Below are 24,947 nucleotides of genomic sequence, written 5' to 3'. Positions count from 1 at the left end.
CTCCGGGGTATCTTCATCATCTTCAGGGTATCTTCATCATCTCCAGGGTATCTTCATCATCTCCAGGGTATCTTCATCATCTCCAGGGTATCTTCATCATCTCCAGGGTATCTTCATCATCTTCAGGGTATCTTCATCATCTCCGGGTTATCTTCATCATCCTCCGGGGTATCTTCATCATCTTCAGGGTATCTTCATCATCTCCAGGGTATCTTCATCATCTCCAGGGTATCTTCATCATCTTCAGGGTATCTTCATCATCTCCGGGGTATCTTCATCATCTCCGGGGTATCTTCATCATCTACAGGGTATCTTCATCATCTCCAGGGTATCTTCATCATCTCCGGGGTATCTTCATCATCTCCAGGGTATCTTTCATCATCTCCAGGGTATCTTCATCATCTCCAGGGTATCTTCTGGTTATCTGGCTTCACTAACTCTAACAACAGAGATCTTCACTAAACTGAACTATGAAGCTGGTTATCAACTCAGTAAGTCAACCAGAGTTTCTCTGTCTGGTTATGAGCACGTTCACATGAACGAGGAGTGTTTACAGCATCTGACCAATCACAGACATGAACAAGGACTACTGACCAATCACAGACACGAACAAGACTACTGACCAATCACAGACATGGAACAAGTCTACTGACCAATCACAGACATGAACAAGACTACTGACCAATCACAGACATGAACAAGACTACTGACCAATCACAGACATGAACAAGACTACTGACCAATCACAGACACGAACAAGACTACTGGACCAATCACAGACATGAACAAGACTACTGACCAATCACAGACATGAACAAGACTACTGACCAATCACAGACATGAACAAGTCTACTGACCAATCACAGACATGAACAAGTCTACTGACCAATCACAGACATGAAACAAGACTACTGACCAATCACAGACATGAACAAGAACTACTGACCAATCACAGACATGAACAAGGACTACTGACCAATCACAGACACGAACAAGACTACTGACCAATCACAGACATGAACAAGACTACTGACCAATCACAGACACGAACACGACTACTGACCAATCACAGACATGAACAAGACTACTGACCACTCACAGACACGAACAAGGACTACTGACCAATCACAGACCACGAACAAGACTACTGACCAATCACAGACACGAACAAGACTACTGACCAATCACAGACACGAACAAGACTACTGACCAATCACAGACACGAACAAGACTACTGACAGACAGACAGGCACATTATACAAAGAGTAAACTATATTAGACAGATATGAAGGAGTTAACTCTGAGTCCAGACTAACAGCTGAAGCTGCTAAATGCAGAAGAACAGATGACTAGATTACACTTCTTTTGACTCTGTGAGTATCAGGTGAGTATTTAAACCTCCTTCCAGCGTCCTCCTCTCTGACGGTGTGAAACGGACTCAAGAGCAAGTAAAAATAAATAAATATAAAATCATAATTCAAAGCGGTAAACACCCCAGCATCCAGCCAGCTGTCCTTCCTCATCTGTCAGTTTAAACTGAGTTGTGTTTAGTCTGGATTATGACTGTAATGATATTATCATACATCACCGCACTGAGCTCTGATTGGTCAGTAGGCGATGAGTTGATCTCTGATCTGGAACATAACCTGCTCCGGAGCAGGTTGGCCGTTCAGCATCAGTTACCACCATGGAGATCTACCCCGGTAAGAAGTGAACCAGCTTCGTAGGACGGAAACCCAGAGTTAACCCTGAAGTTACCTCGATAACGCCACATCCTGCTTCGTAGTACAGACCTCTGCTGACGACAAGTGAGCTGTGATGTCATCACCCTTTTGGTTAATGGCTTCCTGTTTCCTGTTTCCTGTTTCCAGGAAGAAGGAAGCAGCAGGAGGATCGTGTGTCCTCTTGACCCCAAACAGTGAGTCAGCAAATCAATCACATTATTGATCTGATCATCCGTGACCTCACTGTGACCTCACGGTGACCTCACCAGTGACTTCCTGTTTGTTTGACCTTTCAGCACCGTGAGTGAAGACAAGCTGGACAAACACCTGAAGAGATGCAAGCCAGAGACAAACCCAAACCTGTGAGTGTCCTCACCTCAACACCGTCAGTCAGTGTTTCTGCTGTTCATCATTATTATCATTATGATAATGATGATGATGATGTCATTGTTATTATTATATTATTAATAACATGTTTCAGTAGCAGGAGGAAGGAGACGTAAGAGACGTGTGATAAATGTCTTTGACATAATGCAGGTTTATTATGTGGAGAACATAAACGCTGGATCAGCTGACAGAGAGACGCTCCAACAGGTAACATCTCCCCTGCTGAGGATTCACAACAACAACAATAATAACAATAATAATAATGATAATCCTGTTGTGTGTGTGTCAGGTGAGTCTGTGTGAGCGCAGCCGGGCCGAGTTACAATCTCTGTTGGACAAACTGAAGACAGCCGCCACTGGTGAGGTTCTACTGACGTTATGAAATAATGTTGTTGTTGTTGTTGTTGTCAATGTTGTTGATGTCAATGTTGTTGTCGTTGTTGTTGATGTTGTTGTTGTCAATGTTGTTGTTGTTGTTGTTGTTGTAGGACTGCAGTGTGACATGGAGGACAGTGTTCTGTCCCATCCAGTCCTCCAGGAGGAACTCAACAACCCAAAGAATGGAGACTCCGCCCACAAACACCTGAAGCAACAGGTACAAAAACAACCTGACCTGAAACCTCCATGAATGAAATGATAGTTGCTGTAGTAACTGAGCTTGAACTGAATCAAATGAAAACTAGTCCGACTAACCGAGATAAGCCTGGACCGGGCCCCCGGTGAACACACCTCTTTATCATTTCACCATTCTGTGCCTCCTTGTCTCCTCGTTTCCTCGCCTCCTCGTTTCCTTGTCTCCTCGTTTCCTCGTCTCCCCGTCTATTATTATATCAGTAAGAATTCTAATTTGCTGTAATTCATGTTGTCATATCGATAGACAGGAGTGTGCTGTGTTTAGGATAATACTCATCCATCCATCTTCTTCTTCTTCTCCGGGGTTGGGTCGGGGGGGCAGCAGGTTCAGGTCCTGGGGGTCCCTGTTGGTTGGTTTCAGGCGGTCTGTGCCTTCGGTGTTCCTCTCTCTCTATCTCACCTGTCAGGTGTGTCCAGTCCTCTCTCTTAGGTCACCTGGAGGCGCTGGGGCTCCTGGGAAGGGGGCGGTGCTTCGTGGAGTTTGGAGCAGGTCGGGGGAAACTGTCTCACTGGATCCATGAAGCCCTGAAGACCCGAGACCACCTGGAGACCTGCGATGACCTGCAGCTGCTGCTGGTGGAGCGCTGCAGCACCCGCTTCAAGGCAGGACAAACCTCATAACTCCAGACTCTTACAGCAGCAGTTACGTTTACAAACCAGCAGAGGGCGCCAAGATCCAGTTTAAACCCCAAACAGCTTTTATAGTTTTAACCTGTTGGAGTGAATCATTCATGTTTTATACTGCAAATCAGGTCTGACCTGTTCTGTTCTGCTCTGTCTGTTCTGTCTGTTCTGCTCTGTTCTGCTCTGTCTGTTCTGGTCTGTTCTGTTCTGTCTGTTCTGGTCTGTTCTGCTCTGTCTGTTCTGTCTGTTCTGGTCTGTTCTGTTCTGTTCTGCTCTGTCTGTTCTGTCTGTTCTGGTCTGTTCTGCTCTGTCTGTTCTGTCTGTTCTGGTCTGTTCTGTTCTGTCTGCTCTGTCTGCTCTGTTCTGTCTGCTCTGTCTGTTCTGTCTGTTCTGTCTGTTCTGTCTGCTCTGTCTGCTCTGTCTGTTCTGTCTGTTCTGTTCTGGTCTGTTCTGGTCTGTTCTGTCTGTTCTGGTCTGTTCTGTTCTGTCTGTTCTGGTCTGTTCTGTTCTGTTCTGTTCTGTTCTGGTCTGTTCTGTTCTGGTCTGTTCTGGTCTGTTCTGTCTGTTCTGGTCTGTTCTGTTCTGTCTGTTCTGTCTGTTCTGTCTGTTCTGGTCTGTTCTGCTCTGTCTGTTCTGTCTGTTCTGGTCTGTTCTGTTCTGTCTGCTCTGTCTGCTCTGTTCTGTCTGCTCTGTCTGTTCTGTCTGTTCTGTCTGTTCTGTCTGCTCTGTCTGCTCTGTCTGTTCTGTCTGTTCTGTTCTGGTCTGTTCTGTCTGTTCTGGTCTGTTCTGTTCTGTCTGTTCTGGTCTGTTCTGTTCTGTCTGTTCTGGTCTGTTCTGTTCTGTTCTGCTCTGTCTGTTCTGGTCTGTTCTGTTCTGTCTGTTCTGTTCTGCTCTGTCTGTTCTGTCTGTTCTGGTCTGTTCTGGTCTGTTCTGCTCTGTCTGTTCTGTCTGGTCTGTCTGTTCTGTTCTGTTCTGCTCTGTCTGTTCTGTCTGGTCTGTCTGTTCTGTTCTGTTCTGCTCTGTCTGTTCTGTTCTGTTCTGTCTGGTCTGTCTGTTCTGTTCTGTTCTGCTCTGTCTGTTCTGTTCTGTCTGTTCTGGTCTGTTCTGTTCTGTCTGTTCTGGTCTGTTCTGTTCTGTCTGTTCTGGTCTGTTCTGTTCTGTTCTGCTCTGTCTGTTCTGGTCTGTTCTGTTCTGTCTGCTCTGTCTGTTCTGTTCTGTTCTGCTCTGTCTGTTCTGTCTGTTCTGGTCTGTTCTGGTCTGTTCTGCTCTGTCTGTTCTGTCTGGTCTGTCTGTTCTGTTCTGTTCTGCTCTGTCTGTTCTGTCTGGTCTGTCTGTTCTGTTCTGTTCTGCTCTGTCTGTTCTGTTCTGTTCTGTCTGGTCTGTCTGTTCTGTTCTGTTCTGCTCTGTCTGTTCTGTTCTGTCTGGTCTGTCTGTTCTGTTCTGTCTGGTCTGTTCTGTTCTGTTCTGTTCTGTTCTGTTCTGGTCTGTTCTGTCTGTTCTGTTCTGTTCTGCTCTGTTCTGTTCTGGTCTGTTCTGTTCTGTTCTGTCTGTTCTGCTCTGTCTGTTCTGCTCTGTTCTGCTCTGTCTGTTCTGCTCTGTCTGTTCTGGTCTGTTCTGCTCTGTCTGTTCTGTCTGTTCTGCTCTGTTCTGCTCTGTCTGTTCTGGTCTGTTCTGTTCTGTCTGTTCTGTCTGTTCTGCTCTGTTCTGCTCTGTCTGGTCTGTTCTGTTCTGTTCTGTCTGTTCTGGTCTGTTCTGGTCTGTTCTGCTCTGTCTGTTCTGGTCTGTTCTGCTCTGTCTGTTCTGTCTGTTCTGCTCTGTCTGTTCTGTCTGTTCTGGTCTGTTCTGTTCTGGTCTGTTCTGCTCTGTCTGTTCTGTCTGCTCTGTCTGTTCTGTCTGTTCTGTTCCAGGTGGATGGGAAACATCAGGATATTGGAGTTCAGTTCGAGAGGCTGCAGGTCGACATTCAACATCTGGATTTAAGTAAGAAACGAACATCTGGAGACTCTGGTGGTTTAGTTCTGTTTGAGTTCTGGTTTGAGTGTTCTGACTCGGTGGTGTTTCCAGGTAAAGTCCAGCTGCTCAGACAGAAGAAGCTCCCGTTGGTTGGAGTTGGAAAACACCTGTGTGGAGCAGCGACAGGTGAGAGCAGTCCTGATCTCTGATTGGTTGAACACAGCAGTTCTCAGACTCAGCTGGTCTCTTCTCTCTCTGGTCTCAGATCTGGCTCTGCGCTGTCTGTTGGAAACACCAGGACCCAGAGAGCCGGCTGAACCGCCACGGAAACGCCTCAGAACCTCAGAACCAGCTGATCCAGAATCAGCTGATTCAGCAACACTGCCAGGCCCTGGTCCTGATCCAGGCCCTGGTCCTGACCCAGGCCCTGGTCCTGACCCAGACTCTGGTCCTGATCCAGACTCTGGTCCTGATCCAGACCCTGGTCCTGATCCAGACCCTGGTCCTGGTCCGGTGCTGGGCCTGGCAGTGGCGCTATGCTGCCACCATCGCTGTGAGTGGCGTCATTACGTCGGGCAGCAGTTCTTCCTGCAGCGAGGACTCGGAGCTGCAGAGTTCTCAGCTTTCTGTCGGATGTCCAGCTGGGCCACATGTGGACTCAGACCGACCAATCGGGACCGTCCATCTCAGGATCCGACCAATCAGAGAGGAGACGATGAAGAGCACGAACCGGTGGAGGAGACGGACGCTGTGAGCGGGTAAATATTTGACCTCTGACCCCGTCAGTGCAGAAGTTTAAACCACTTCATCAGTTTTTAAAATGACGTGTTCCCGACGTGTTCCCGACGTGTTCCCGACGTGTTCCCGGCGTGTTCCCGACGTGTTCCCGACGTGTTCCCGGCGTGTTCCCGACGTGTTCCCGACGTGTTCCCGGCGTGTTCCCGGCGTGTTCCCGGCGTGTTCCCGGCATGTTCCCGACGTGTTCCCGACGTGTTCCCGGCGTGTTCCCGACGTGTTCCCGGCTTGTTCCCGACGTGTTCCCGGCGTGTTCCCGGCGTGTTCCCGACGTGTTCCCGGCTTGTTCCCGACGTGTTCCCGACGTGTTCCCGGCTTGTTCCCGACGTGTTCCCGACGTGTTCCCGGCTTGTTCCCGACGTGTTCCCGACGTGTTCCCGCCGTGTTCCCGGCTTGTTCCCGACGTGTTCCCGACGTGTTCCCGACGTGTTCCCGGCTTGTTCCCGGCGTGTTCCCGGCGTGTTCCCGACGTGTTCCCGGCTTGTTCCCGACGTGTTCCCGATGTGTTCCCGACGTGTTCCCGGCTTGTTCCCGACGTGTTCCCGGCTTGTTCCCGACGTGTTCCCGGCGTGTTCCCGGCGTGTTCCTGACGTGTTCCCGACGTGTTCCCGGCTTGTTCCCGACGTGTTCCCGACGTGTTCCCGACGTGTTTCCGACATGTTCCTGACGTGTTCCCGACGTGTTCGCAACGTGTTCCTGACGTGTTTCCGACGTGTTCCTGACGTGTTCTTCTTCTCTCAGGTTTCTGTCGGCGGATGAACGCGAGCAGGTCGGTCGTCTCTGTAAACGTCTGATCGATGGCGGCAGACTCGACTTCCTGAAGACAAAAGGATTGGACAGCAAACTGACTCGTTACGTCAGTAGTCAGGTGACTCTGGAGAACGTCCTGCTGACCGCCGTCCCACCGTCTCTGTCCCCGAGGTCAAACTGAGACTCAGAGACTACAGACCACAGACCAACTACAGACCAACTACAGACCACTACAGACTGACTACAGACCACAGACCAACTACAGACCAACTACAGACCACTACAGACTGACTACAGACAGACTACAGACAGACTACAGACTGACTACAGACTGACTACTGACTGACTACAGACTGACTACAGACAGACTACAGACTGACTACTGACTGACTACAGACTGACTACAGACAGACTACAGACAGACTACAGACGATACAGAAATCACACATACTCAACGTGAGTTTCTACAAAAGTATTTTTATTTGGAGTTAAAATGTGTTGAAATGTTAAGTAAAGTTTCTATTAAAGCGTTTTCACTTGTTTCTGTTTCTGATTTAAACCTTCATTTCATAGCTTCATTTCATAGCTTCATAAAGAACACTGTTTGTGTTTCAGTCTGCAGAAATGAATAAATGATTTACAGTCTAAAATCACACGACACAAACAGGAAAACAAAAACACTACTGAAACATTCTGTTAGTCAAGTTTTATAAACTGTCAGCAGATTCCAGCCCCCAGAAACAGAAATATAAATGTGAATATATATATAAATACATAAATATATGAACGAGTCTTTGATGTGAATCTTTTTCTTCACTGGTTTTAAAACGTGTAGCTGAGTTCTGAAAAGAAAAAGCCCAGAAGAAGAAATGCAGAGCGACAGATTACTTTAGTTTGATGAGTCGTCGTTCGGCTCTGAAACAGAAACACATCAAATTATCACTTTCAATAAATACTTTTACTAAAAATATTACAACATATTTTTAGTAAAAGCCAACCAGGAGACAAACCTGCAGGAATTATTCCAGTGTGCCTAGAAGCACAAAGCAAAGCCGGTCTAACACTGGTCTATTATTCAACGGGCTTCATTTTATTCTTCATCTTCCGCCAAACTTTGCCTCGCTACTCGTCCCGCAGCGTTGCCAACACCTGTACAAAAAGTACATCAAAACGTGCGCAAGGATCGGGAATCGTGTGCTATGACCTGACTATGACCTATGACCTGAGATTCACGCAGCGGTTTCCGAAAAAAAAGTGTTTTTGCGCGATTTTTTGCTCGATTGGAATGCATCGAAAATCGACGTGAAGACAGTTAAAAAACGCTCCTCTTTGAGGACATGATTAAAAGTTTAAACGGGTCATGAGTCTTTGGACTTTATTTTGCCAAATGGTCATTTTGATAGCTGGCACGGTTTTCATGAAATCGCAGTTTACGTTTTGTGACATTTTCAGACGGTTTCAGATGTTATAATGGGTGTGTGTTGCGTGGGTCGTTCAGGGCTAGAGCTCGTGATGTCAGAGCTAGAGTGGAGCACAGCTTAAAAATCTTTTGAAAATGATCCGAACAAATTGCTCCCTAGGCCACAACGTCCACTCCTCATACACAATTAATACATCAAAACGTAGGTAATTTTGTGCCGGTCGCAGTCATGTAGCTATGGAATCAGTCGGACTTACACATTTGGTGACACATGCCTGAACGTGAGAGCAACTCCAGGCTAGGCTCCCATAGATGCCCATATTAAATTTCACAGAGAAACACACACACACACACACACACACACACACACACACACACACACTCTATTTACTGTATCACGTCATATCAGTGAGCCAACATGCTCTAAACCAGGCTTCAATGGATCAGGGCCATAATTAATGTTATTGATTACACCTGTGATTAAAAGCCCCCAACTCTCAATGTATGATAACAGGAAACTAGGGATTCAACTACTTTTCAAAATAAAAGCCCTCAACTCTTACTATATGATAACAGGAAAGTAAACGGCCTTACGGCCCCCCAATCACCATGGCAACCAGTGATGGAATGATCGGGAATGGTGTGCTATGGCTTTTCTAAGAGATTCGCGTAGCAGCTCCTGAAAAAATCGCACGAAAGCGCGATTTGTTTGCTCCATAGGAATGAATGGCAAATTGATGTGAAGAGAGCTCAAAAACACTCCTCTTTAGGGCCATACAGAGTCGCCATACTTTAACGTAGAAAAATGATTCAAAGTTTAAACGGGTCACGAGACTTGGGACTTCATTGGGCCTATCATCCCCCTTCTTATAACCTCACTATGGTCCTCAGACCCCCCCCAGCACCAGGCACACTGGTCAAAATTTCTTGCGAAATTTTCTAGTTATTATTATTATTATTATTATTATTAGCATTAGCATTATTATTAGCATTAGCATTAGCATTATTATTCATGTTACATGTTATTATTACAAACTGAAGGGCTGGAGTTGTTTACCAGGCAGGGAGGCACTAATGAAAGATGCTATTCAGGTGCATTGTGGGAAACGTAGGATCCATTGTTTTTGGTCTAAAAGTCACGATATCGTAATCTGTGTTTCACAACGACGACGACGACGACGACGAAGAGACTCACTGGAGGAATGATTTAAGAACCTTGAAGTTAGAACATAATAATTATAAATAACTGACCTTTTACAATATGTTGGAGTTCGGCTGTAGACGTGTTAATCAGGTAAAATAGTGGTTCTTTGTGTATGATGTTAATTATGTTGGTTAATGTTGTAGTTATTGTTGTTAATCAGGTAAAATAGTGACAGCGTTAATAAACAGTGTTGATACTAACGGTTGACACAGTGCATGTTGAGCACAGCGTACGCTCTCTTTCTGGCTTCTTGGATGTAAAACTGCATGAACTCTCGTCCAAACATCTCTCTGTCCTCTTCATCGTCCTCAGTCTTCATCTCACTGCAGGGCAGCGTCACATCCAGGGTCAGAGGGTTGTCCCGGAAATTCACAAACCTGCTTCGACAGAAAGACAAAACGTGTTCAGTCTGAGAGACGACTGCTGGCTTTAACTGTGATGGACGGGACACGTCTCAAAGGTTACAGATGGTAATGTTATCTGATTCTGTGTTTGTGGACAGACAGACTGACCTGAGGTTGGACATGTCCTCCATCAGTGGGGGGATGTCTCTGAGTCTGTTGCAGCTTAGGACCAGCGTGTCCAGACTCTTCATCCTGCTGATGCTGTCTGGAAGTTTCTCCAGTTGGTTTCTCTGCAGCCACAGAGTGTGCAGCGTCTCCATCCTGAGGACGAACACCAACCAGTGTTTATTGGCTGATGGCAGAAGGGGGCAGGGCTCAGGGGATTCCTTTACTCACCTGTGTATGTCTTCAGGTAAGTGCTGCAGTTGGTTTCCTCCCATGTCGAGCCACTCGAGCGCCGGCAGTCCAACCACACAGTCCGGCACGCAGGTGAAGTCGTTCATGGACAGATCCAGGTGCTGCAGCTTCTTCAACTTCCTCAACTGAGGCTCAGAAAACAGACCTCAGATCAGCTGGATCAAAGTTGATCATGAATACAGGTCTACAGGACCTGGTTCAGGAAGTTGGCTTAGGTTTATATTCATTTCTGATTTGGAATTTGGTTTAGGTCTACAATCATACCTTATAGAAAAAAACGTTTGGTTTGTGTTCACACCTACTCTGGAACCTGACTGAGGTAGTGGTTTGTACCTGGTCTGGTAGCTGGTTCAGGTCCCGGTTCATGGCCAACTCCAGTCTCTCCAGACTCTCACAGCAGCTCAGCTCTTCAGGAACAAACTGGATTCTGTTGTAGCTCAGCAGGAGCTCTCTGAGCTGAGTCAGCTTCCCTGAGACCAGAACCAGGACACAAAGGACTCGGCACATTGAGACAGAACTGTACTAGAGGACATGCAACAGGTCTACAACCCTCAAATCCACGTTACTGTAAGAATAAAATTATGTTTTTTTTATTTTCAGTAGAAGTGGGGGACATACTGACCGATCTGTTGGGGGATTTCGGTGACCCCATTGCGGGACAGATCGAGAACTAAAAGGTTCTGGAAGCTAGAGATGAAGTGAGGGATCTTCTGCAGTCCGGTCCGGTGAATCTGCCACTCCTGGACCTGACTGAGCTGGACCAGACAGCCCGGCAACAACTGGCGGAGGGAGAGAAAAATAAAGATATGACCACGAGAGAATCAACTGACAGTAGATATCACCAGGTAGCTTCAAGTCCACCATTACAGTCCACTTCATTGGGGGTCGTTACCTTCCACTCCTCCTGTTCGATTCGGAGGATGAGTCGTCCATCTTCTGTCTGCAGCTTCTGCTTCAGCCGAGCCAGAACCGCCCGGTCCTCCCAAACACCAACACTCAGTCTGAACCAGGGACATGAACCACATGAAACAATACAGACCAGGACTCAGTCTGAACCAAGGACATGAACCACATGAAACAATACAGACCAGGACTCAGTCTGAACCAAGGACATGGACCACATGAAACAATACAGACCAGGACTCAGTCTGAACCAGGGACATGAACCACATGAAACAATACAGACCAGGACTCAGTCTGAACCAAGGACATGAACCACATGAAACAATACAGACCAGGACTCAGTCTGAACCAGGGACATGAACCACATGAAACAATACAGACCAGGACTCAGTCTGAACCAAGGACATGAACCACATGAAACAATACAGACCAGGACTCAGTCTGAACCAGGGACATGAACCACATGAAACAATACAGACCAGGACTCAGTCTGAACCAAGGACATGAACCACATGAAACAATACAGACCAGGACTCAGTCTGAACCAAGGACATGAACCACATGAAACAATACAGACCAGGACTCAGTCTGAACCAGGGACATGAAGGTCATGAGACATTACAGATGTTGGGACTCACCACTGAAAGTGGAAGCAGAGCCATTTTGACTGAGTTTCCCAGCATCCTTCAGTCTTCACACCACATCTTTAATATTTAACAACCAGACCTGCGTCACCAGCATTATTGGTGCCCCGTGTGAGGCGTATTATTGTTTATTGTACAAAATTAAGATTCAGCACAATTTTTGGTCCAGACCAAAACTCTTATCTAATTCCACTTATAAACTAGCCAAAAATATTGATGTTAATGTCTTATAAACAAGTGCAGTGCTGTGAGAATTGATTTCTTAAAATTCAGCTAAAGCAACTTGAGATTGGATTATTGATAACACTTTAAACCCTCATAGTGTTACTTTAAGAACTTGCTATTGCTGCTAGCCATTCAAGTTAAACCTATACTCTGTAGGGATTGTAAGAGTTTTGGTTCAGCATTCAGAAACCAGGTATTGAGTGTAACCTAGTCATTCAAGTGCTCCTTTAGTTAAGACCGGCCCTGTGCAACAACAGAGCTTGTACCTGGCTGTTACTGTTGTGCATTCCAGACGGAGTTGACGTGAACCACATAAAACAATACAGACTAGACGGAGGAGGCGGAGTCTGACCTGCCAGTGGCCCCGCACCTGGTCTTCCTCCTCGTGTGCTCCTCTTCCTCCTTCTGGACCCTCTTGATCCTCGTCTCCCACAGAGCTTTGATGGAGCTCACCGAGCCGCATGCCGCCACGCCCACCATGATGACCACTTCCTGTCAGCCGTGATGTCACAGCACACAGGTGTACAGGTAGGATGACCTCTGACCTCTGACCTGCAGCCACTTCCTCCCTCTGAGCATCCTTTTTGGATAATTAACGGGTCAGGTTCGTAAGTGATGTAATATTATATTCATGTCGTAGTAGAGTAAATATTCAAGTATAATATTAATTTTAAGTTCTAAACATTTGTATCTCTACATACATTAAACCTTTACTGCTAGTAAGAAACAATAAAATAAAAAACATTATAAAATTGAATGGTTAAAGTTGTTCATTATTTTATATCAACATATTATCACAATACGTTCAGTTCAATTTGATTGTACATTTATTTATTTAAATTTAAGGATAAACTCTTTTTAATGTTTTGATGAAGTACATGCAGTACTCTGATGTTTTACTTCTATCTGACTTCCTGTTCAGATCTCTGACTTTAAATAGTTTATAACTTATTTTTAGTTTGTTCTATTTTCACCTGATTCTGAGTTCAACAGCTGAACACACAGTTCTAAAGTATCTGTAAAGCTCCTACAGCAGTACTGCAGTAGTACTGCTGTAGTACTGCTGTAGTACTGCTGAGTAATGTGGTAGTCTCTGTGTAGTACAGTAGTAGTATTGTCGGTAGTATTGTGCCTGTTCTCACCTTGTGTGAGCGCAGCAGCCGTCCTCCATGCTGCGTCTCTTTAGCTGAAATCTGACCTCAGATCTGCAGGATAATTTTAGCCTCCAGGTCACATGACCCCACTGACACAATAAGCAGTCACGACACAATACGCAGTCACATGACACAATACGCAGTCACATGACACAATACGCAGTCACATGACACAATACGCAGTCACATGACACAATACGCAGTCATACATCAATACATGTTTATCTGTTTAATAATGATTTATTTGAAGTATTTAAAAACACTTCCTGTATCTGTGACCTCATGACCTCCTGCTGTGACATCACAAAGCTGGGGTCTTGGTGACTTGGGGTCTTGGGTTATGAAGGATGCTCAGTGTAACTAGAGCTGCGTTTCTATTGGCTCAGTTTCGGCGAGTGCAGATCAGATTTTAGGGGCCAGGTGTTGTGACGCGTTGATGCGTGACCTCTCCTCGTCCGTGAAGCTCCCTCTGGAAATATAAATGGCTCATTCTACCCCAAAGGAAACAACGATCTACGGGACGAACAAAAACAGGATTGAAAGACCGAGTTGCAGAACATAAAAGCGTCATCCGTACAAGGAATGTTGATTATGATGTGGCATTACATGATGAGCAAACAGGACACACTGGAAGACAAAGTGTTAGAACATCGGAGGAGGCGAGACGACTCCAACCAGAGACATTCTGGATACCACGGCCTCAACGATGACATCGACTCTCATCCTGTTCTGTGAATTATCACTTCAGCAACAATATAAAACATGTATTTTATTATAATGAACGATTGAAGGTGATTCGTTGATCATTTTTAGTTTGTAGCCATGAACAGAAATATTTATGAAATATCACTTCAGGGGGTAGGGATGCACCGATACCACTTTGTTCAGACTGAGTACAAGTACTTACATTTGGGTACTACCGATACCGAGTACCGTACGAGTACCGATACGAGTACCGATACGAGTACTTCTCTGTGCCAAAAGACCCTCGTTAACAGCCAGCTGGAGGGTGTGAGCGACACACGGCAGGCTGGGGAGTCCCGCATACGAGGCGGTGCGCCGCCACCGGCTCTAGGTCGGCTTGGAAAGGCTCGAGGTGCAGGTGCTTCCCGGGGCGGACTGTCATCAGTGCGTCCCAACCGCGTCGTGCCCCCAGAGCGTGGCTCGGCCCACGTAAAAGGCGCCAGGGGACTGTGGCGATGTCGGCAACCCACCCGACCCGTCTTGAAACACGGACCCAGGAGTCTAACGCACGCGCGAGTCAGAGGGTGCAAGCAAAACCCTGTGGCGCAATGAAAGTGAGGGCCGGCCCAGCGGGGTCGGGCGCACCACCGGCCCGTCTCGCCTACACCGCCGGGGAGGTGGAGCGTGAGGACCCGAAAGATGGTGACAAGAGGTTAACGTCACGCTGCCGTGAAGTGGTATCGGTGCTGTTGTATTGGAGCTTTTTTGCGAATACGAGTACATGAGCACAGTATTGGACCCGGTACCGGTACCCGATACCGGTACCGGTACCCGATACCGGTACCGGTACCAGTGCATCCCGACCAGGAACAATATAAAACATGTATTTTATTATAATGAACTATTGAAGGGTGAAATCATTTTGTAGATAATGTGTTTATAGACGATCCACCTTGACGTAGTCGTCACATTAATATCATATTTATCTTCCGCTCATCTCCTCTTTTCCTCCTCTCTACTGATGATGATGTCACTGCCTGGTTTTTCGACCAATAGGCTTGCACGCTGATGGAGAAGCGCCTCCCACTCCTCTGATAGGTGTGAGAGCTGCTGCTGAACGCTGACAGCCCCGATGATGAAGACGTCGGTCATTTTAAACAAAGTCCGATATCAGAGGACAAAACGACCCGAGTGACCCGGTCCAGTTTGTGCACTTCAGCTTTATTCACCAAGTTTAATCATTTCAGATCCACACGCTCCCAAGAATACAAAAAGCTACGTTAGTTTATTACACTTTGAGTCTGTCGCTAAAAACAAAAACACACGAGGAGTAACAGACGACCAACACCAGGAGCCCGTTACCCAGCAGCCACCGGGACAGAGAGGAAGGTCCTGATCCGGGATCACTTCCATATCTACAAACATTAGAGAGAGGTTCTGGAACAGGTTCAGTACATAGGAACAGACGGGTCAGACCACGAGGATCAGGTCTACAGGTAGACCTCTACCAGAGCAGCAGGAACCAGAACTCAGCATAGGAACAGACGGGTCAGACCACGAGGATCAAGTCTACAGGTAGACCTCTACCAGAGCAGCAGGAACCAGAACTCAGATTATTTACACTTCAGTTTGATATCTGTCAGTTTTTATCACAACGAGACTGTGCAGAGGACAGACGAGGGACTGGTTCTGATCCAGTACAGAGACCAGGTGGAGGAACTGGTTCTGATCCAGTAAAGAGACCAGGTGGAGGAACTGGTTCTGATCCAGTACAGAGATCAGATAGAGGAACTGGTTCTGATCCAGTACAGAGAGGGAGACACTGTGTTCTTGTCTTCTTATTGAATATTTAGATAATGATAATAACCTAGAGTTGATTTCTGGTGTAAACGAGGCCTCAAACAAACAATCGGATCAGAACCAGAATCATGATTTCATTCATCTCTGAACCGAGCTCCGTCAATCACATTTGGTCACATGACCCCCCACCTGACAGACACCAGGTGTGCTGGCTCCGCCCCCCTTAGACAGGTTAGAACCAGGTGTGCTGGCTCTGCCCACCTCAGACAGGTTAGAACCAGGTGTGCTGGCTCCGCCCACCTCAGACAGGTTAGAACCAGGTGTGCTGGCTCTGCCCACCTCAGACAGGTTAGAACCAGGTGTGCTGGCTCCGCCCACCTCAGACAGGTTAGAACCAGGTGTGCTGGCTCTGCCCACCTCAGACAGGTTAGAACCAGGTGTGCTGGCTCCGCCCACCTCAGACAGGTTAGAACCAGGTGTGCTGGCTCCGCCCCCCTTAGACGGGTTAAAACCAGGTGTGCTGGCTCCGCCCCCCTCAGACGGGTTAGAACCAGGTGTGCTGGCTCCGCCCCCCTCAGACGGGTTAGAACCAGGTGTGCTGGCTCCGCCCACCTCAGACGGGTTAGAACCAGGTGTGAATCCAGGTGATCAGACTGCAGCTACTAAATAATATTTAAAAGATATTGAAGGTCCGACAGGAACCGGTTAGATCAGATTCTGATTCCGGATTCCTGATTCCGGTTCTACTGGATCTTGTTCTACTGGATCTGGTTCTACTGGATCATGGTTCTACTGGATCTGGTTCTACTGGATCATGGTTCTACTGGATCTGGTTCTACTGGGTCTGGTTCTACTGGGTCTGGTTCTACAGAGAATGTTTCCTCATAGAACATATGGAGCGTTTCAATGTTTTCAATGTTTCAGTTTAATAACTACAAACTGTTAAATGTGGAACAGGATCTGATCTCAGACCAGCTGCTGGTTCTTGATCCACGTCCAGGTTCAGAAGAACTCAAATGTTAAGCTTACAAAACCTGGATCTGGATCGAAGTTGGATGACCAACCAGGACACACACACAGAAAACAAAAGGGACACTAAAAGTCCACCAGTTCCCTGGTCGACTGGTTCACCAGGTCACTGGTTGACTGGTTCACCAGTTCACTGGTTGACTGGTTCACCAGGTCACTGGTTGACTGGTTCACCAGGTCACTGGTTGACTGGTTCACCGGTTCACTGGTTGACTAGTTCACCAGGTCACTGGTTGACTGGTTCACCAGTTCACTGATTGACTAGTTCACCAGGTCACTGGTTGACTGGTTCACCAGTTCACTGATTGACTAGTTCACCAGGTCACTGATTGACTGGTTCACCAGTTCATTGGTTGACTGGTTCACCAGTTCATTGGTTGACTGGTTTACCAGGTCACTGGTTGACTGGTTTACCAGGTCACTGGTTTACCAGTTCCCTGGTCTCCTGGTCTCCTGGATGTGAACCGGTCTTGGTGCCGGTCATCATCAGTAATAAAAACATGATTTGTGATTAATTAACTGAAACATTAAGAACAAACTGACGACCTTTAACCTTTAACCTTTGAGTGTGTGTGTGTCTGGTCGTCATGGAAACAACATGATTGACAGGCTGACCCCTCCTCCTCCCGGCGCCTCGCTCCAAGGCAACAAGGAAACAACAGTGAGTGAATGCGAAGGCCTCGACCGGGAAGACGAAGCAATGGCGGCGGGAGGAGAAATAGAGGTCCTCCCCGGGGCTGATGGGAAAAAGTTCTCTGTCTCTGTTTACTTGAGGTCCAGAACCATGCTGGCCGGGTTCTCCAGGTAATCCCTCCACAGGTTGGAGAACCGACACATGGTGGCTCCGTCGATGACGCGATGATCCGCCGACCAGCTGACGTTCATGATGTGAGCTCGGACCACCTGACCGCCGGCGTCGAACCGAGGAAGAACCTGATGGAGAACAAAAAACACAAGATGTCTTCTCTCGTTTCTTTTAGATTCTGGTTGTTAGTTTCCGAACCCCTTCCAATGAACCGCCGTCTTAACGTGGTGGGGGCGTCTGTGAGCCCCGGAGACCCTGGGGGCTGGGTGGTCCGGGAGGATGGGGGGTCCAGGGCTCTAGCTCCTGGTCGGGTCTCCTGAAAGTTTACTCACTCAGATGTATTTTTGTTGCTCTGTTCTGTCGATCTGCAATTTATTCTATTACTTAAACTAATAGTGGTGGACCACCAGGCTCTGGATCGGGACCAGGCTCTGGATCGGGACCAGGCTCTGGATCGGGACCAGGCTCTGGATCAGGACCAGGCTCTGGATCAGGACCAGGACCAGGCTCTGGATCAGGACCAGGACCAGGCTCTGGATCGGGACCAGGCTCTGGATCGGGACCAGGCTCTGGATCGGGACCAGGCTCTGGATCGGGACCAGGACCAGGCTCTGGATCGGGACCAGGCTCTGGATCGGGACCAGGCTCTGGATCGGGACCAGGCTCTGGATCGGGACCAGGCTCTGGATCGGGACCAGGCTCTGGATCAGGACCAGGACCAGGCTCTGGATCGGGACCAGGCTCTGGATCGGGACCAGGCTCTGGATCGGGACCAGGCTCTGGATCAGGACCAGGACCAGGCTCTGGATCGGGACCAGGCTCTGGATCGGGACCAGGCTCTGGATCAGGACCTCTGCTTTGGTTTTTCATTGTCCTTGCTTCCACTTTATTTATGTTGCTATATCAGATTCATGTTGCCGCCCTGCCAGGAGACGCAGATCACTAACAACCGATCGATGCTGACCGACTCCTCCCCGTCGCCAGGACAACTGCACATTCAGATAGAAACAGGACTCACGTTGTTTTGGGACCCACCTGGATTTTTCCCAGAGCTCCGATGGCGACTTCAGGAGGAAGAATGACCGGTTTGGTGTACGTCCCTCCGATCTGATTAAACCAAAAACAGGAAACAGATTCATGTCAGTCGGATCTGAAGCAGGTTCAGGTTCAGGTTCAGGTTCTGGTGTGTTGCTGTTGTTGAACTCACTGATCCGATGTTGGACAGGGTGAAGGTTCCCCCGCTAAGCTCGTTGGTTCCCAGCTGACCTGCAGCTCCGAGCACCTGCAGACGGTTCAGCTCCTGAGCGATCTGGAAGATGCTGAGCAGCTGGACGTTCTTCACGCTGGGAACCAGCAGACCCTGCATGGTGTCCATCGCCAGGCCCACGTTATGGGACGCCTGCAGACCAGAGACACACCCGTCAACAACATGTCCACACATCTGCAGCAGCGTCTCTCAAAGCGTCTCCTGGGAGACGACAGACTGATCTTGTCTCTGATGACGTCCCCGTCGTGATGTTTGTTATCTAAATACTAGAGATGCATATACCCGATACCCGATACCAGTATCGGGTATCGGGTCCGATACTGTGCTCATGTACTCGTACTCGCAAAACGGCTCCGATAACACTTTACAGCAGCGTGACGTTCTCGTCACCGTCTTTTAGGTCCTCATGCTCCACCTCCCCCACGGTGCGGGCGAGACGGGCCGGTGGTGCGCCCGACCCCGCTGGGCCGGGATCCCCCCTCAGCCGGCGCCGGCCCTCACTTTCATTGCACCATGGGGTTTTGCTTGCACCCTCTGACTGGCGCGTGCGTTAGACTCCTTGATCCGTGTTTCAAGACGGGTCGGGTGGGTTGCAGACATCGCCGCAGACCCCTGGAGCCTTTTACGTGGGCCGAGCCCCGCCCTGGGGACACGATGCGGTCGGGGCGCACTGAGGACGGTCCGCCCTGGTGACACTTTGTCCACGGCCCCGGGAAGCACCTTCGCCCCGAGCCTTTCCAAGCCGACCTAGAGCCGGTGGCGGTGCACCGCCTCGTATGCGGGACTCCCCAGCCTGCCGTGTGTCGCTCACACCCTCCAGCTGGCTGTTAACGAGGTCTGAATAAAGTGGTATCGGTGCATCCCTACTCTAATTTAAACATTCTGATACAGATTCCTGAATCTATTTGTGAATCAATGGACCACTTACTAACTTTCTACAGAGCTTTCAACCATCCTCAGTGGACGGAGGAGCTCAGTTGTCATGGAGACGACTATAACGACCCCTAACCTGACATAGATAAGACGTGCTGAAGAAGAGGAGGTGCTGACCTTGTAGGTGATGTTCTGGCAGCCTTCGTCCACGGAGGCGTTCAGGATTGGGAAGTGGAGGAGGCTGAGGGAGGCAGCCTGGACCAATGAGAGCGCAGCATTAATATCATCACTCAACGTTCAACCAATCAGCATCAACGTGAGCGGCGGTACCTTGATGAAGAAAGGCATGTAGCTCAGTTTGACCCCTCGACCTTCAGACATGGATCTGAGTTCAGCTCTCAGAGACACCAGGCGGCTCAGGTCCACCTCGTCACAGTACCCGAAGTGAGGGATCTTCAGCGCCGCCGTCATCGTCTTCACCATCGCTCTGTGGAAACCTGGAGGACAAACACAGACCTGAACCTGGAGTCTACTGGGTACAGGTGTGTTCAGAACACAGACCCGAACCTGGAGTCTACTGGGTACAGGTGTGTTCAGAACACAGACCTGGACCTGGAGTCTACTGGATACAGGTGTGTTCAGAACACAGACCTGGACCTGGAGTCTACTGGATACAGGTGTGTTCAGAACACAGACCTGGACCTGGAGTCTACTGGATCTACTGGACCTGGAGTCTACTGGATACAGGTGTGTTCAGAACACAGACCTGGACCTGGAGTCTACTGGATACAGGTGTGTTCAGAACACAGACCTGGACCTGGAGTCTACTGGATACAGGTGTGTTCAGAACACAGACCTGGACCTGGAGTCTACTGGATACAGGTGTGTTCAGAACACAGACCTGGACCTGGAGTCTACTGGATACAGGTGTGTTCAGACACCAGAGGTGACCCTCCTGTTAAACCCTCTGGACTAGACCACTGATCCTGTTACCATGACAAATGTGGACCGGTCTCTGACCTTTGAGGGGCTCGGTGACGTCCTTGCCGGTGAAGACAGGTTTGGGGGTGGTGGGTGCAGGTTTGATGGCTGCCGTAGTGCTCACAGGCCTGGCAGCAGCAGCAGTGGCAGCGGCAGCGGCACCGGCAGCGGCAGGGGGGGGGGGCCGGAGTCTGGATCTCCTGGAACAGGGTCGGAGGTATGATGGCTCCGGTCTGCTTCGCCAGGAAGTTCAGGATGTCCTCTTTCAGGATCCGTCCGTCTCTCCCCGTCCCCACCACCTCACTGAGCTTAATCTGAGACAGACCAGTCAAACCAGTCACAGGTTAAACTGGGGACAGACTGGGGACAGACTGGAGACAGACTGGGGGACAGACTGGGGGACAGACTCACGTTGTTCTCCATGGCGAGGCGCCTGACGGCGGGCGTGGCCTGGGTCTTGTGTCCTTTGATCTCCTGGTGGGTGTGTTCTTCTCGAGCCATGGCAGGCGTCTCCACCACGTCCTCCTCCTGGATCACCTCTGATCAAAGACAAGGTTTGAGTCTGAACCAGAACAACAGGAGACACCGAGGACCTAGTTCCAGACTAACGTCAGGTGTCGCATCTCACCTGAACTGGACTCTGTCTCGATGTCCACCAGTGGTTTTCCCACTAAGGCGGTGGCGTCCACGTCGTAGTAGAGTCTCTTGATGACTCCGTCGTAGCGGCTGGTGATGGTGACGGACGCCTTGTCGCTCTGGACCTCACAGATACTGTCGAACTGGGACACCTTATCGCCCTCCTTCACGTACCTGAGAGACAATCAGATCCACTAAGAGACAAAGACCATCTGCTAGACTCTGTTCCACAAAGTACCTGAGAGACAATCAATTCATATAGTCTCAGGACTCATGTGGTCTCAGTACGTACCATTCCTTCACCGTCACCTCCATGATTCCCTCTCCGATGTCAGACAGTTTGAACTGGACGATTGGTCCTCGAGTCACTGCAGGAGAGAACACATCAACGACATCATCACAACGTCATCAACGACATCACAACGACATCATCACAACGTCATCAACGACATCACAACGACATCATCAAAACGTCATCAACGACATCACAACGACATCATCACAACGTCATCAACGACATCACAACGACATCATCACAACGTCATCAACGACATCACAACGACATCATCACAACGACATCAACGACATCACAACGACATCATCACAACGACATCAACGACATCACAACGACATCATCACAACGACATCAACGACATCACAACGACATCATCACAACGACATCAACGACATCACAACGACATCATCACAACGACATCACAACGACATCATCACGTCATCAACGACATCACAACGACATCATCACAACGACATCATCAAAACGTCATCAACGACATCACAACGACATCATCACAACGTCATCACATCATCAACGACATCATCACAACGTCATCAACGACATCACAACGACATCATCACAACGACATCACATCATCAACGACATCATCACAACGTCATCAACGACATCATCAAAACGTCATCACAACGATATCATCACAACGTCATCACATCATCAACGAAATCATCACAACGACATCACAACGTCATCACATCATCAACGAAATCATCACAACGACATCACAACGTCATCACATCATCAACGTCATCATCACAACGACATCACGACGTCATCAACGACATCGTCACAACGACATCATCATTTGGTCTGAAGGACTCCTGTGATCTGAGACCTGATTATTGAACCTGTATCTCTTGAACTGTGTAATGAACCAGGAAGAAGTCCATCGGCAGTAACCAGGAGCCAGCCCACTTTAGTCTGGCAGGTCACCACGGTAACTTCCAGGATGTGTAACAGTAGAAAGCAGTGAATAAAGAGTTTGTTGTGTGGAGGACTGGAAGACTAGACACATTCCTGAAACTGGATCGACCAGATCTGAACGGACTCTGAATGATTCACTGATTATAAGTTCACACTACTAAATAATCTACTAAACTTCTAAAGAACCAGACAGAGGTTCTGTGTGTAGACTTTGGTCCCTGCTGGAGTCAGGACTTTGGGTTCTGGTAATGTCAGGACTTTGGGTTCTGGTAATGTCAGGACTTTGGGTTCTGGTAATGTCAGGACGTTGATCCCTGCTGGAGTCTGGACTTTGGGTTCTGGTAATGTCAGGACTTTTATCCCTGCTGGTCTGGACTTACCGGTGGTGGTGTACAGCGTCCTGCTGCTGAACATCTGGAGGTTTCGGTCACATCTGAAGGTGAGCGGCTGCACAGTTCTGTCAGATCTGAAGTTCTGCAGCCGGAAACATCGACGACGGTACTGCTGACTCAGCTGACAGGAAGAGAACCAGACAGGTACAAAGATCACCTGGACTGTTCAACAACAGACAGTACGGGACAGGTAGAGTCCTCAAAGACGGGTCTGTGGTCTACCCGTCGTTGAGGACTCTACCTGTCATTGAGGACTCTACCCGTCTGTGTGGACTCTACCCGTCTGTGTGGACTCTACCCCTCGTTGATGACTCTGCGCGTCGTTGAGGACTACCCGTCTGTGTGGTCTCTACCCGTCTGTGAGGACTCTACCCGTCTGTGTGGTCTCTACCCGTCTGTGTGGACTCTACCCGTCTGTGAGGACTCTACCCGTCTGTGAGGACTCTACCCGTCTGTGTGGACTCTACCCGTCTGTGTGGTCTCTACCCGTCTGTGAGGACTCTACCCGTCTGTGAGGACTCTACCCGTCTGTGAGGACTCTACCCGTCTGTGTGGACTCTACCCGTCTGTGTGGACTCTACCCGTCTGTGTGGACTCTACCCGTCTGTGAGGACTCTACCCGTCTGTGTGGACTCTACCCGTCTGTGAGGACTCTACCCGTCTGTGTGGACTCTACCCGTTGTTGAGGACTCTACCCGTCTGTGTGGACTCTACCCGTCTGTGAGGACTCTACCCGTCTGTGTGGACTCTACCCGTCTGTGAGGACTCTACCCGTCTGTGTGGACTCTACCCGTTGTTGAGGAGGACTCTACCCGTCTGTGAGGACTCTACCCGTCTGTGTGGACTCTACCTGTGAATGTGTGTGTGACTGTCTGAATGCTGATGTAGTGTAGAGAGCTTTGAGTGGTCAGAAGACTAGAAAAGCGCTGTATAAGTCCATTTATCTTGTACTTTGATACTTTAAATACATTTTGCTGATAATACTTTTTAAATGTTACTAAAGTCAAATAAATCTTTTTAACAGCAGATATATATATATCTATATCTATATATATATATATTGATCTGCTGTAAAAAAGATGAATTAAATATAGTTCTTTATACTCCATAAAGGAGCTGAACACTTCCTCCTAACAGCTGTTAGCCTGTTAGCATGTTAGCATGTGTGAGCCAGCAGCTGGTTCACCTGCAGGATGCTACCTGCAGGATGCTACCTGCAGGATGCTACCTGCAGACTGAAGCTGCATGATAAACACACCAGTTAGCAGTCAGCCGGTAACACTGAGGTAGCACTAGGTAGCATCAGAGCTAGCATCAGAGTTAGCATCAGAGCTAGCATCACTGCTAACAGGCTGACCGGGTGACGGAGTGATGACGTCACTGGGTGGAGGTTAGCAGCTGAACCAAACAGAGAGCAGAGCAGCAGAGCTCAGAGAGTGCTCAGAGAGGCTGTTAGCAGAGAGAGCTGTGGAGTTTCTCACCAGCTGTTGGAGCATCCTGAAGGAGCCTCTGGTCACCGCCGCCATCTTTACTCTGCTCTCTGACGTCACAGCTGCACGCCCCTCTCAGGAGCCAATCACCGCTCAGCTCCTCTCAGCAGCCAATCACCGCTCAGCGTCTTGTTCTCTTCCGGGTGCAGCAGACTGGACGCAGCAGTGACGTAACACTGCCACCCAGCGGCCAGCGGCGGAACTACAGCGCTGCTGCTGTTCAAGATTCAAGATTCAAGATTCCAGATGTTTATTGTCACGCCGGTTGTACAGGTACAAACGTGTGAAATACTTTTTGCTGGGAAGCTCCATTAAAATAATAAATTATATTACATTTCCATTATAATTATAAAAGGAAATACTTTATACAAGGCATATTAAGAACATATTTATTAAGAATATATACAGTATATACAGTATAGGATATATTTTTGTGTAAGAATGTGTCGAACGAATTATAGATTTAAAAGTCTGATGGCCTGGGGGAAAAAACTGTTCCTCAGTCTGCTGGTGAGAGTCCTGGGGGTCCTGTATCTTCTACCAGAGGGCAGGAGGGAGAACAGGCTGTTGTGGGGG

General features: G+C 48.5%; 3 protein-coding genes across 4 annotated transcripts; 1 reads left to right on the top strand and 2 right to left on the bottom strand.

Annotated features, from left to right (window-relative positions):
* Positions 1-1,809: 1,809 nt before the first annotated feature.
* Positions 1,810-7,205, top strand: LOC119484223 (tRNA:m(4)X modification enzyme TRM13 homolog; the record flags this gene model as incomplete). Its single annotated transcript, XM_037762910.1, is given in 11 exon segments — positions 1,810-1,918; positions 2,021-2,061; positions 2,064-2,086; positions 2,262-2,318; positions 2,401-2,470; positions 2,600-2,706; positions 3,162-3,347; positions 5,276-5,348; positions 5,433-5,507; positions 5,587-6,079; positions 6,858-7,205. Coding segments are annotated over 11 exon segments (1,424 nt in total), but the record flags the coding sequence as incomplete, so codon positions are not given.
* A 355-nt stretch (positions 7,206-7,560) lies between these two features.
* On the bottom strand, positions 7,561-13,261 carry LOC119484232 (leucine-rich repeat-containing protein 39-like). Of its 2 annotated transcripts, XR_005205930.1 has the most exons (10): positions 13,166-13,261; positions 12,376-12,603; positions 11,144-11,252; positions 10,874-11,030; positions 10,585-10,721; positions 10,231-10,376; positions 10,003-10,155; positions 9,692-9,867; positions 7,877-8,015; positions 7,561-7,781 (listed from the first exon to the last, which is right to left on the bottom strand). XR_005205930.1 is itself a non-coding variant. In XM_037762921.1 (9 exons), exons 2-9 carry the CDS (start codon positions 12,501-12,503, stop codon positions 7,756-7,758), a joined length of 1,032 nt encoding a protein of 343 aa, XP_037618849.1. In that variant the 5' UTR covers positions 12,504-12,603; positions 13,166-13,261; the 3' UTR covers positions 7,561-7,755. The 2 variants fall into 2 exon arrangements, 1 of the variants encoding a protein (XP_037618849.1); XM_037762921.1 differs by lacking the exon at positions 7,877-8,015.
* A 1,800-nt stretch (positions 13,262-15,061) lies between these two features.
* On the bottom strand, positions 15,062-24,488 carry dbt (dihydrolipoamide branched chain transacylase E2). Its single transcript, XM_037762915.1, is given in 12 exon segments — positions 15,062-17,623; positions 18,531-18,602; positions 18,703-18,894; positions 19,813-19,890; positions 19,966-20,132; positions 20,656-20,806; positions 20,808-20,930; positions 21,028-21,155; positions 21,245-21,426; positions 21,545-21,620; positions 22,870-23,002; positions 24,363-24,488. Coding segments are annotated over 12 exon segments (1,515 nt in total). The 5' UTR covers positions 24,408-24,488; the 3' UTR covers positions 15,062-17,455.
* Positions 24,489-24,947: the final 459 nt, after the last annotated feature.

This window comes from Sebastes umbrosus, unplaced genomic scaffold (assembly GCF_015220745.1).
Source record: "Sebastes umbrosus isolate fSebUmb1 unplaced genomic scaffold, fSebUmb1.pri scaffold_112_arrow_ctg1, whole genome shotgun sequence".
Lineage (NCBI taxonomy): Eukaryota > Metazoa > Chordata > Actinopteri > Perciformes > Sebastidae > Sebastes > Sebastes umbrosus.
Note: the sequence above shows the minus strand (reverse complement) of the source record. Positions and strands in the feature narration are given on the sequence as shown.